General features: G+C 44.6%; 1 protein-coding gene across 12 annotated transcripts in view; it reads left to right on the forward strand.

Annotated features, from left to right (window-relative positions):
• ASPH (aspartate beta-hydroxylase) overlaps nt 1-13,008 on the forward strand; it is a 213,776-nt gene that overhangs the window by 195,510 nt on the left and 5,258 nt on the right. For all 12 annotated transcript variants that reach the window (XM_078072343.1, XM_036082466.2, XM_078072349.1 and 9 more), the window contains 2 exons: nt 1,238-1,329; nt 1,682-1,815. In XM_078072343.1, the coding sequence (XP_077928469.1) occupies nt 1,238-1,329; nt 1,682-1,815 (226 nt within the window). The remainder of the gene's footprint in view (nt 1-1,237; nt 1,330-1,681; nt 1,816-13,008) is intronic.

The following is a 13,008-nucleotide window of genomic DNA, read 5'->3' on the forward strand; positions in this document are numbered from 1 at the left end:
TCCGTTTGAGGAGAATACCTTTAAGTTGCATTCCTTGTAACTCTCATTTTATTCTCAGTGTATGATTATCTTAGGACACAACTAACATTTACTAAATAAAATTAAACTCAGCTTTGGAGGTAGCAGCCCCTTGTAAGACTCTTGAATAGGGAATTAAAATTTTTCTATCTTTTAAAAAATCCATTATTTTACTCCTACATAAGAGCAAATAATGCTATGTACATTTCTGAGCATGTCTTCCCTAAGACACAGTTATTCTACTGATGGTGAAGAAATTTGCATAGTCCAGGATGTTTAAGACGATGCCCCAAAATCTGTGTTCCCAAAACAGTCACTCATAGAAAGCATCATCTCTCAGATACTTCTTCCCCTTTTCATTTAAATCCTATACTTTATCAACATATAAAGTATGATCTGTACAATGAAAAATACATTAAATTCCAGTTAAAAATGTTGAGGTGACTCTTTGATATAGTCCTAGAAATGCATTTTTAGGTTTGAAATAGAAACTGTTTTTTCCTTAGGGAGTCTGCTATGACTGCTCTAATAAATTACCACAAACTTAGTGGCTTTAAAATGACACAAATGTATTATCTTTACAGTTCTGGAGGTCAGAAGTCTATAGCGGTCTCATTGAGCTTAAATCAGAGTGTCCTCAGGGATCTATTTCATCTGGAGGTTCCAGCTTCTGGAATCTGCCCACATTCCTTGGCTTGCAGTTGCTTTCCATCTTCAAAGCCAGCAGTGGCCGGTCAAGTCTGTCTCATTCTATCACTCTGTTTTGCCTCCCTCTTCCATGTTGAAAGACTCTGATTACATGGGGCCCATCCAGTTAATCCAGGATAATCTCTTTGTTTTCAGGTCAGCTGGTTAGAAATCTCAATGTCATCTGCAGCCTCTATTTCCCCTTGCCATATAGCATAACCTATTCACAGGCTCCTGCTTGCAACATGGACACCTTGGGGGCGGGGGGCATTATTCTACCTGTCACGGGGAGAAGAATAAGTATTCAACACTCACCCTGTCCATTAGACAGCCTTAGTCAAATAGTCCAATAGTGAGTAGAGACTTCTGGTCTTTGCCAGTCACTGTCTGTTATACTTTGTCTTCTTGTGTTTGCTTAGCTTTCTCATTCCTAGTGAGGATGATAATACAGATTGTGTCTGGTCAAAACGGGACGAGTTCAAGTTTTACTGTGATTTGTTTCTAACAATGATTTTATCATGTCTCGTTCTAGGAAGAAAAAATGAAAATGCCTGTAAAGGAGCTCCTAAAACCTGTTCTTTACTAGATAAATTTCCTGAGACAACAGGATGCAGAAGAGGACAGGTACCAAGCATGTCTTCAATGATGGGAAGAACACAGTTCGTTATTAGGAATAAGGGAGTGCTGACCTTTATAAAGAAACGGTTATTTGGTCCAATGAAGGCGTCTTTTTTCACTCTCTCTTATGAAACATAATTTCATGTGGTTGATGTCAGAATTGAGGGCGGGAAGTATTCAGTGTTTATCGCTTGGTGGAAAATGAGAGTCCTTATCAAAGAAATAAGACGAAAATATAAATTCTAAGCCTTACAAAGGTTCAAATTCAAATTGACATAGTTTTATCCTGTAACTTTAATTTAGCACTTCCTCCACCCCGCGATAAATGGATGACCAGTTTGTTATATTTTCTGCGCAGATCAAATATTCCGTCATGCACCCAGGAACTCACGTGTGGCCACACACGGGGCCCACCAACTGCAGGCTCCGAATGCACCTGGGCTTGGTGATTCCCAAGGAAGGCTGCAAGATCCGATGTGCCAACGAGACCAAGTATGTCTCCTGCCATCATTGTGTCTCTTACCACCTCTGAGGATGGGTGTTCATTACAACCAATCTATGTTCAGTTGGGTTATTTCTCTTCCTTTGTAATGGAAGTAGGCTGGGACGGGTGATACTAATCCATACTCAAGCCTGTGTCCCTTCTTTGTTCTGTCTACCAGTCTGGAGACACCCCTCCATTCTAGGGATGCCCTCCCTAATCATTTCTCCCCACACTACTCTCATCTCATTGAAGAGCCTTCTCGATTTTCTTTCTAGATGGACAGACTTGCATTCAGAGTCGCCTGTGTTGTACCGAGCCCTACACATATTACACATTGTGCTTCTTGCTCTACGACTTGAGTGATTCATCAGTGCAAAGAGTCCCCCTTCCTGGAGAAAATACCCAGTGATAGTTCTGTGTTTTGCTCTGGAGGAGGCAGCGTGGTGCAACAGAAGCAGACTGCCTTTTTCAAACCCCAGCTCTGCCACCTAATCCTGTATGACCTCGGCCAGTCCCTTAATCCCCTCGAGCCTCAGCCCCCTTACTTGTAAAATTGGAACTGACGCCGTCTGCTTTGTAGGATTGTTAGAGGATTAAATGAAAAAATGCATTCACGGCACTGAGCCCACATCCTAGCGGGAGTGGGACATGGTGAATGTGAGGACCTTCTCCCCATGCCTTTGGCTGTCCTAATCCGATTACTCCCTCCACCCAGAAGGCCCTTCTTTTCACCCATCCAAAATAAACCTATTACTAAGATCCAATGTCATTTCATAAAAAGGAGCCTCTTTTCTGACTTAATAGAATGTATATAGTGTGTGTTCTCAGTAATCCTATTCTTTATCTTCCATTGCTTTTTATCAATTAGCATATGTTAGCCTAATCTCTATGAGCTATAAGCCCCTGGAGGGCAGAAACCAAGTTGTTGTCTTCTTAGGCATTTGTCATGGTCCTCAGTAGAGGTCTGATGGAGAGGGCTGTTCCTGAGTACACAGAGTCATTCGTTTGGTTATTGGCAGAGACCTGCCCACCCTGGACATGGATGGTACAGCAGCACAAAGATTCAAAGTTGAATCCGATGGGGGCCTTCCCCTGCCAGACGTGCCTAATCGGGGACGTAGCACAGGCTCAGATGTTGTGAGTCGTAAGAGAGGTAGAGATAAAAATGCTACAGATGGGTCGGTGGGCAAGTAGCTCATTTGCTGCTGGGGTTTGAGAATCTTGACAGTGGTGATTTTTAAAGACAGGAAGGTTTGGAAATCCAAAGCTGGGAGAAAAGGGGCATTGCCGGCTGAAAGGACAGGATCTGCAAGGGCACTGAAGCCAGAAATTAGAGGGCACATGTGAAGAGTATGGAGTGATTTCCACAACCAAGAGTGTAGGATACTGTCATGTAGGTAAACCGATGCACATTAAAATTTTCAAGAGTTTTTTTGAGCGTACACCGATTCACGTCAGATAGTGTCAAACCAAAGGTGGTTAGGAGCGTGCCAGGACACGAGGTGGGGGCAGGGTTTCCGAAGAGAAGATGCTGAAGCGAAGCAAAGCCAGTATTTGACTGGCTATAGTGCAAGTGGCTGCCTTGTTTGGGGAAACCCAGTTGGCTATTTGTGATTGGTTGCTCTTCACCTTCACTTTCTCAGATTCAGGTGCATTGACTCTGGCTTAGGCTTTGGTTTGCTTACGTAGCCCTCCAAGACATTAGAGCCACCCCCTTGTCTAAAAACTTTAACAGCACATATAGAATAAAGGTTGGAAAATGAAAGAATGGAATAGAAGCCCAATCGTACAAGGCTTTGAATACCAGCGAGTGGGATCAGAGCTTTGTCAGGAAGATATTCTGGAAGCCATGGGGAAAAGCTGTGGGGGAGGACAGGAAAAACAGGTAACAGCCTGTCAGAGCAGCCCACCCAAGAAGAGCTGGACTCGGGATGCTGGAAACAAAGGGAGAGGAACAAAGCAGGTTACTGAAGGAGACATGAAGATTGACTCAAGTGAATCCAAGTGTGGTGCAAGGGAGGGGAAGTTTAAGGTGACTTGGCGGTATCCATTTTGGTCAGTGGGAGGCTGTTGATGCTTTAGCAAACACTGAGATCTTGGGAGGTGTGAGGCAAGTTCAGGGAAATGGATAATGAGTTCCGTGTTTGTATATTTTTTATTTAAGTTGCTATTGGAACACAGTTGTGGAAATATCCAGGATGCGGCTAGATATAGATGCCTGGAGCTCAGGAGAGAAATCAAGTCTAGACATGAAGGTTCAAGGGGCAGACTTAGCAGGAGGTTCTGGAGGAAGCTTGAGACTCCGTAAAACACATCCACACTTAGAAGGCAGAAAGACAAGGAACCAACAAGGAGATGGGGCCGCAGGGGGCAGAGTTGGTGGGACCAGAACGAGAATCAGAGATAGCTGAACAGGGAGAGGTTCCTCCCGAGATGGAATGGATTTTGTCAAGCCTTTGGGAACTCTGTTTGGGTCTGCAGCGTTTCCACCAAAGGGAAGAGGGCTGAGGACACGGTGGGGGACCCCGGGAATACAAAGAGAATGCTGGGGAACAAGACCAAATAACCACGGGCAGTGAAGACAGCAAGAGCACCAGGCCTGTTTCTTGAGTACTGCCTTATGGTTATAAACTTGTTGGTTGTTATCTCTGTCTCTGTCTCTGTCTCTCCTTCCCTCCCTCCCTCCCTCCTCCTTTCTATTTATTTTTTTTTAAATTTCCAATCTGTCCTGCTTATAGATACTTTGGGAAAAATCACTAGACAAAAAAGTCCGCTGAGGAATCGGTAGAGAGAAGGACAGGCATGCACTGATCCTAGTCATCAGAGACCCTGAGGCAATGAGGAACCCAGGCTGAAGGGACGAATATGGCAGCGAGGAAGGGGAGCGGGTGGACAGTGCCAGAGGCTTAAACAAGAAGCCAAGCGGGGCTCTCACTGCGAAAGTGACGCCGGGAGAGGTGTCCCGGAGCACGGGTGCAGTGCGTCGCCCCCCCCCCCCCAGGCTCCCAGCAAACACCCGGTGACCATGCTTGACGAAGGAGGGGACTGCCAACCCCTCCCCTCAAGTCAAAAGCGTGATTAAGTGAACTGTCTTCACCTACCTGAAGTAGCCCCAGTCCTGCACTCAGTGGAAGGTGAGCTTGAGCAAGAAGGTTAAGTCAGCAAACCCTCCGTTTCCCCTGTGCTAAAATATAACCTACTCCACGTGACAGGAAGTTCCTGTTGATAACAATAACTTGCAGGTGGTGTATTTTTCAGTGTTTATTAAAAAGACCTTTGCACCCACCTACCAAGGGTTGGGCCAGGATGGCAGTTTTGCCGAGGATGAAAAGCTTCTGGTTCTCTTGGCCCTGGAGAGCCCATAGGCATCAGTGCCTTTCCACCTCATCATGATGGCTGGTCAACACTCTTCTCTGTGTCCCTTCTCTTGTACTGTATATTGTGTTACATTCTCATCCTCAGTAAGCCTTCAGTCAGGGGTGATTGGGTCAGGTGAAGTACTTCATTACAAAAATAGTGTTTTTCCAAAGAGACATGGGTCCGTTAAAGAACTGTGTAATGCTTACAGTGAAAAGCTAGGTATCTGAAGAGGAGGCAGGTGGTTCCTAAACTGGGAAGACAGAAAGACTGTAATAGGAAACCTGGAAGTTTCATGCTGTTATTTGTAGAAATACTATTAGTGTGGAAAGAGAAACACATATACCAAGAAATCAGGCTTCCTTGTGCTAGGCAACAGGAAGCAATTTTCAGAGCCTCTCAACTTCCAAAGGAGTAGTTTACTCGTAACAATTTGTGCACTGGAGTTCTCAGGTATTAATAATCACATCGCTGTTTCTCCAGGGCTACTTCTCCTGCTAACGTGCGTGTTGTTTAAATATTCCATCCCTGTGAAATGTAGCACAGCAATTTTTATCTGAAGATGAGCTTGCAGAGAGGCAGCCTTTTATCAGGATAAGTAAAATCATTTAAAATTCATAAATGCCCTCTGACTATAAAACTGATGCATAATGCACATTCCTTGTACATAATTTGTAAAACACAGAGAAGCACAACAGAAAAAAGTATTTTTTTGATCTTGATACTCAGAGATATTGCCCAGATGCTTCTCAATACCTGCCTGTGTATATTCGTGACGAGGAACACAGGAATGATAAATAGCGTGCTTGCTGTGCAAAGCAGCTCTGAGGATGCCATTAATTTATCAGTCCTCACAACAGTCCTAAGGGGTTATTAAAATTTCTGTTTTACAGCTGGGGAGACTGAGGCATAAAGACGCCAAGTAACTTCCCCAGGGTCACTCAGCTTAGTAAGCGCTGATGTTTATGTGAGTTTCCTACGGTTGCCGTACCAAATTGCTGCAACCTGGGTGACTTAAAACAACAGAAATGCATTCTCTCATAGTTCTGGAGTCCGGAAGTCTGAAGTCAGCTATCAGGAGGGTTGGTTTCTTCCAGAGGTTCTGAGGGAGAATCTGTGCCCTGCCTCTCTCCTGGCTTCTGGTAGCTGCCGGCCATCTTTGGTGTTTCTTGGCTTGTAGACATCGCTCCAGTCTCTGTCTCTGCCAGCACATCGCCTTCCCCCCTGTGTCTTCTCCCCTTCTCTCTCTGTCTTTTAAAGATTTTAAAGATTTTATTTATTTGAGGGAGGGGGGAGGGGCAGAGGAAGAAGGAGAGAGAGAACCTCAAGCAGACTCCCTGCTGAGCCTGACGCAGGGCGTGATCCCATGACCCTGAGATCATGACCTGAGCTGAAATCAAGAGTCGGATTCCCAACTGACCGAGCCACATGGGCACCCCTCCCCTTCTCTTTCATAAAGGTACTTATCATTGGATTTAGAGCCCAGCCTAATTCAGGATGGTCTCATCTCAGGATCTTTAACTTCATTACAACTCTAAAGATACTTTTTCCAAATAAGGATACATTCACAGTTTCCAGGTGGACATACTTTTTGGGGGGAGGTCACCATTCAACCCAGTACAATACTGGAACCAAGGTTTGGTGCCAGGCCGTCCGGCTTGAAAGTCTGTGTAGCCTCAAGCCCATAGCCTCATTCTGTATAGGTTTCTGGGCTTTGGGGGTTTTGGTGATGGTGGTGACAAAATTAAGATCATCCTATACTTAAAAGGTGATCACGGTGAGTGCTGGTTTTCATGTCCAGACAACAAGGTATCAAGTAGAGAAAGCAGCTGGAGAGCTTCTGTTTGGGGCCATTTGTGTCACCCCTGACAGGCCACGCTTTGTGGTCTGTCAAATGAGCTCATTTATGATCTTGATCCAAAGCTGAATGAACTTGAGTCAGTGGATAAACATGCCACTGGCAAGCGGCAACTAATTTTTATCCTCATGGCATGGCCAAGTTGTTTGAGCTTTGGATGATCTCAGACAGAAATTTTTTCTCCTGAGTCTCCCAGAGGGCCTCCAGGACATGCTAGAAGCAGGCTGCAGGGAAGAAGAGTCTCTGCGTGGCTCTCCTGGAGACTTCAGCATTATTGCCTGCAAGTGGCCAGCCGGAAATACTGGACAAGACCGATACACACCAGGAAAGTGTGTGTCAGCATCGCGCTGAAGAAATAAATTGGCAATAAGTCATTTAATTCCTCTCTCTGTTGCTGTAGAAACAATGGCCCTCTACCGTAACATACTTCAAGTAGTTGATAACGTATTTTTTTCATTAATCTCTCAAGTTTCTAATTAGGAAGATCCTATGGAAGGCCCACTAAAATATTAACAGTAAGAGAGAGAGAGAGACTTAATTTTTTCGAGCCACCACGAATCGTTCATAGGCAGCATTTGTTTGGTTTTTATAAAGCGTCCGAGCAGATAAAGTTTTAAAATTTTCCCCGGGATCTTAGCTCTTCTGTTTCACAAAATGTAACCATCTTCCATCCCAACCGCAATGTGACCTCATCCACAAGTCACCATTCAAGTCCCCATCTGGGGTTGCAGGTTGAAAATGGTTTTTTTAACTAGATAGCTTTCCCAAAGGTTTGTTACTGAATAGGTAACATTTGCCCTCTTTCTTCCTTTCCTTGAGCAACTTGGTGAATTAAAAATATCAGTAGAGTCTCTTAGTCCCTGTTCTGGTTGGCACAGTGTGTTGATGGGATTTGTCCACACACATACCCAGTGACACCTCCACAGGGAATGGCGGTTCCCACACGAAATATGAACTGTGTGCAAACATTTTGTTTGTTGAACTGATTGTTGAGGAATTGGAATGTTGGAATCCATTTTGCTACGGCAATATTAAATGATGTGGTGGTTCCTGGGCCAGCCCTCTGAAGCTTTTACCTCGCCATCTTTAGACAACTTGCATAATCTGAGCCTTAATTTCCTCATCTGTAAGATGGGAAAAGAATCAAAGCATATCTTCCTATGGTTTTGAGTTTTAAAGCAATCCATAGGGATGCCCTCGGAACTGTATTTACAGAGTACTATGTGGCGAATGCACTCAATGTACTTGATCGTTTACTGTCCTCTTGCCTGATTGCTGCAAAAATGGGGACTTTTGTCCCTTACATTCCAGGGAGTGAGACCAAGCACTCCTCCACCGTCGGAGGTGGCTCCTGTAACCTGGAGTGCGCACTCTGGCAGGGAGGAGGTGGGGCTCTAAGGAGTTAGGGGACAAGATGGGAAGCCAAGGGTGTGGGGGCCCAAGCTGGTAGAGGGGTGGATGGTACAGATACAGCTGGAGACTGTGACTTGATAGGCATGGGGCCAGGAGGGATGCTAGAGAAGGGAGGACCGGCAGGAGCACAACTGACCGCTCCACCCCTCACTCCTGCATTTCTCCTTTTCCTCCCTGTGCCCCACCCTGGAACTAGAGGTACGTGGGGAGTGGGCAATGCATCCCACCTGAGGCCTTAGGAGTTTTCTCCTGCCTTTTCTCTTTCTTTGTCCTCTTTTGGCTTTCTCAGCTATGTTCCAGAGCCTTCTGGTACTGATTGACCTGGGACCCAGAAGAGGAAGCCCAGAGCTTCCAGAGAGGCAGCAGCGGGGTGCGCAGGAGGACATAACCTGGAATCCCCAGGCCTCTGTGGGGAGGAGGGAAGCCCCATGGCAGCCAGGCGGGGGCTCTTCCATGAGGGGCTGGGAGATACGCCAGGGGTGCATATTACATACAGTCTGTTGGGAAGAGGGCTTTTTTGTGAAGTTAGCCATCTTTTATTGGAATTCATACTTTGACATTAAATAAAATAGCAAATACTGTACCCATTTCTCAGGTGAAAGCTTGTTGAGTATATCCTGTGAAATGTAATATGAAGACTGAAGCCCTAACCTATAGCTTAGCTCAGAGAATGAAGAGACTTTTAGTGCTGAAAGGAGCCTCAGACGCCATCTTCTCCACCTCTGTCATTGCACAAATGGGGAAACCGAGGCCCTTACGTGAAGTGCTTTATCACACGGCTAATCGCAGCTGTCAGAACAAGAACGCAGATGTCGTAGAGTCCAGAAAAGTGCTTTGTCCAGATAGACAAGTAAAGAGAGAGAGAGAGTGTGTGTGTGTGTGTGCGCGTGTGTGTTTCTGTCTGCATGTATTAGGTAGAGAGAGAGAAGAGTTTTACATTTCAATTCTAGTATGTGCCAGGATTTCTAATGCAGTCACAACTGAGAGATTTCAGTAGATCAGAATTAATAAGCACTGTGTTAAGTAACCTCCTTCCTGAGCTCTTTGAGCCTTTTCTGAATCCCACTCAGCCTGTTCAGTGCGTCACAGGCCACCTCACCAGGGCAGCCAGCCAGCACTCAGACTATCCCCTAGTCCTGTGACCTTGAGCCAAAGTTTGGGCTCTGATGAAGCACAGCTAGCGACAGAATCACAGAATCACATATCACTGCAGACATCCGAACTTGCTTTCATGTGACTCCTTTGCTGGACAGTTAGAACCTCATCTCTTGCCTACCTCAGAACATTTTAGTGAAGATCCCTGAGATAGGATCAATAAAGTTTTTAGGTGGAAGACTCCGTAAGCCCCTAGTAGCATTACTAATGTTGATGATAATTTGGCGACACAGTTCTGGTTCAGGTATGTACCACCACCATTATATCTGGATCATTAATTACAACTTAAGAAATTGAGAAATCACATGATGTCACTTTATCTTCGGCCAGATATTCTTGTATCTTTTGCAAACCAGGTAGAGGCATTCTTCTCGTAATGGTAAGAAATTCTAAAGGCCAGAGGAGCTCGCCCTCTGGGGAGAAGGTGCAACATCCCTTCTCTGGTCCTGCTTTTCTGAATCCTCAGAGAAAGGCTGTGGGGGCGCCATCAGGAAGCTCAAAGGCAACTCTGAAAAACCTTTTCTCCAGAGGGCACTTTTCATGTCATACTTTGAGTGTAACTTAATCATATGTGGTGGAGCTTTGCTCACAAAGCAAGTGGCCTGAAAACTGTTTCTTGGCCTTGCAAGGATGAGTCTTTGTGATTTGGAAGAGACCTAAAGACCTTTGACCTCTTTAGCTCTGTTTTTTTTTCTTTTTTGTGGAAAACCTCATTCTTTCCCATGCAAGCCGTCTATCTCTACTTAACCCCAGTCACTCAGCCCTGCGCGTTGCTTGGATGGGGTTTTATTGTTCTTCACTTTAAGGCTAATGAGGACTGCACTTTTTGTCACTTTAGCTCTCGTAAGTGATTGAAAGACACCAGTTTTGAAGTATTCACAAGGAATCTACATTAAATGATTGGGTATCTTTGCTGTTTTCGGGAAAATGTATGAAAGAAAATGGAAGGGCAAATAGAAGATAATGGGCCACACTTCCCCATGAGTTTGATGGCCCTAAAGGAATCCAACTCTTTGGAATACCTCCTAGATTTTTTATTTTAAAAAAATTGTTTAGGGGCACCTGGGTGGCTCAGTTGGTTAGGCATCCAACTCTTTGTTTCAGCTCAGGTCATGATCTCAGGGTCCTGAGATTGAGCCCCGCGGCATGCTCCCTGCTCAGCGCAGAGTCCGCTTGTCCCTCTCCCTCTGCTCCTCCCCCTATTCTCTCTCTCTCTCTCTTTCTCATAATTATATAAAATCTTTAAAAAAAAGTTGTTTCATCAGGGCATTTGGCTTTCTTACACCCATCAAAATCTAGTGAAAAATACAATTTTGCACAACCTAGAATTTTCTCTTTGGGTCTTTGATTTACTTCCAGTATTTTAAGTAGATTCTGGATTCTCTGCCACTCGGAAAACATTGAGAACCACTTGTCATTGTAGCACAAGTGTATATTGCAGATTCTCTGAAAGATTTTTGATATTTCATCCCCTTGCAAGATTTTCAGTTTTCTCAAATGAAGGCAAATCCATAGGGCATGAAGCCAAGATTATTTTTGGTAGCATTATACCATGTCCATACATTATCACCTCTTTTATTTTTTCCCTATTTCTTCCTGTGTTTTCCTTCCTTCTCTGTTTTATGTTCTCTACTGTTAATTGAATATCTACTATGTGCCCATCGTATGCTAATCCTCACATCAGCTATGCTGATAAAGACACAAAGGCTCTTGGGGGCGCCTGGGTGGCTCAGTCGTTAAGCAACTGCCTTCGGCTCAGGTCATGATCCCAGGGTTCTGGGATCGAGCCCCGCATCGGGCTCCCTGCTCGGCGGGGAGCCTGCTTCTCCCTCTCCCACTCCCCCTGCTTGTGTTGCCTCTCTTGCTGTCTCTGTCTGTCAAATAAATAAAAATCTTAAAAAAAAAAAAAGACACAAAGTCTCATGGATGCCGAGCAACTCACCCCAGGTCACATAGTAATAAACGGCAGAGCCAAGAGGTTTAAATCTGCTTCCCCTCAGGGCTATAACTTTTCCATTGCCCTCTGCTGTTTCTCTCCCCCTTTCTCTTCGACCATATGCTCCCCTTTACCTTTCCCTTTTTTTTCCCCTTTTCAATTGTGGTGAAACACACAGAACATAAAATTTACCATCCTATTTCTAAATGTACATACAGTTCAGTGGTGTTACATATGATCCCATCATGCTGCCATCGCCAGTGTCCACCCTTTCACGGGACTCTTCATCTTACTGAAGCCCCGTACACACTAAACCACAACTCGCCATCGTTCTTTCTGTCTGTGTGCATTAGACTACTCTGGGTACCGCCTGTAAGTGGAATCACACAATATTTGTTCTTGTATGAGGGCTTTATTTCACATAGCAAAATGTCACAATGTCTATGCTGTAGCATTCTCTGGATTTCCTTTTTATGTAAGCCTGAATAACATCCCATTGTGCACATATCCCACATTTTGCTTACCCATTCGTTCGTCAGTAGACCCTTGGGTCGCTTCCACCTTCGGCTACTGTGGGTATTGCTGCTGTGCACACGGGGGTCCTGCCTTTCCCTCTTGAGAGCACCCCCCCTTACCTTTTGCCTATATTTAGACTTGTCTGAGGTACCCATAGACATTGCACAGTCCCACCAACAACACTAAGACCTAGAAAATCACCACTAAACTGTATAAGCTGTGGGTCATTTCACTTCTTTTTTCTTGTCATTTTTTTTTCTCTTCTTAATGTTGCCTTTTTTTTCAAGTTTGCTTTTTGCACGGTAATAATACATATTTTTGAATTTGTCATTTGTTCCTGTGTTTCTATATTTCTGTTGTTGGTTTACACTTGGATGGAACTCCAGTAGAACTCTTTGATTCTTAAGAGGAATCATACAGAAGAGTTAAGCAGCCCATGTTTATTGAATGCAAGGTATTAGGCTAGGGGTGTGAGATAGCGCATAAAGTGGGGCAGGAAGGTGGGGGTGGAGAGCTGAAGTGGAGGTTGACTCTCAATTCCAAGGAACTTTTAGCTTGCAAATATTCATTACTTTATCGTTTACTTTAAATAACTTAGAAATGTTGTTGTCAGATTAATGCAGTATGTCTGAGATGAATTTGCCTCTCACCCCTCATCACCACCCCACCATTTGGCAATGACTGGAGACAGGTTTGGTTCTCATGACTGGTGGAGAGTGCGTGTTACTGGCTTCTAGTGGCTAGAGATTCTAGGCCAGAGATTACTGCCAAGCATACACAGAGCACAGGACGACCCCCAACAGCAAATTATCTGGCCCCAAATGTCACTAGTGCCAAGGTTGAGAAACCCTGCAGTAGGAAATATTACCTAATTTACTATAGATTAATCACCTAGTAATGAGCATAAAAAGACACAAATAATTTTTCTTAAGGCAAACTTCCTTATGAGAATGTAGTAACTTGAAA

Source organism: Halichoerus grypus, chromosome 5 (assembly GCF_964656455.1).
Source record: "Halichoerus grypus chromosome 5, mHalGry1.hap1.1, whole genome shotgun sequence".
Lineage (NCBI taxonomy): Eukaryota > Metazoa > Chordata > Mammalia > Carnivora > Phocidae > Halichoerus > Halichoerus grypus.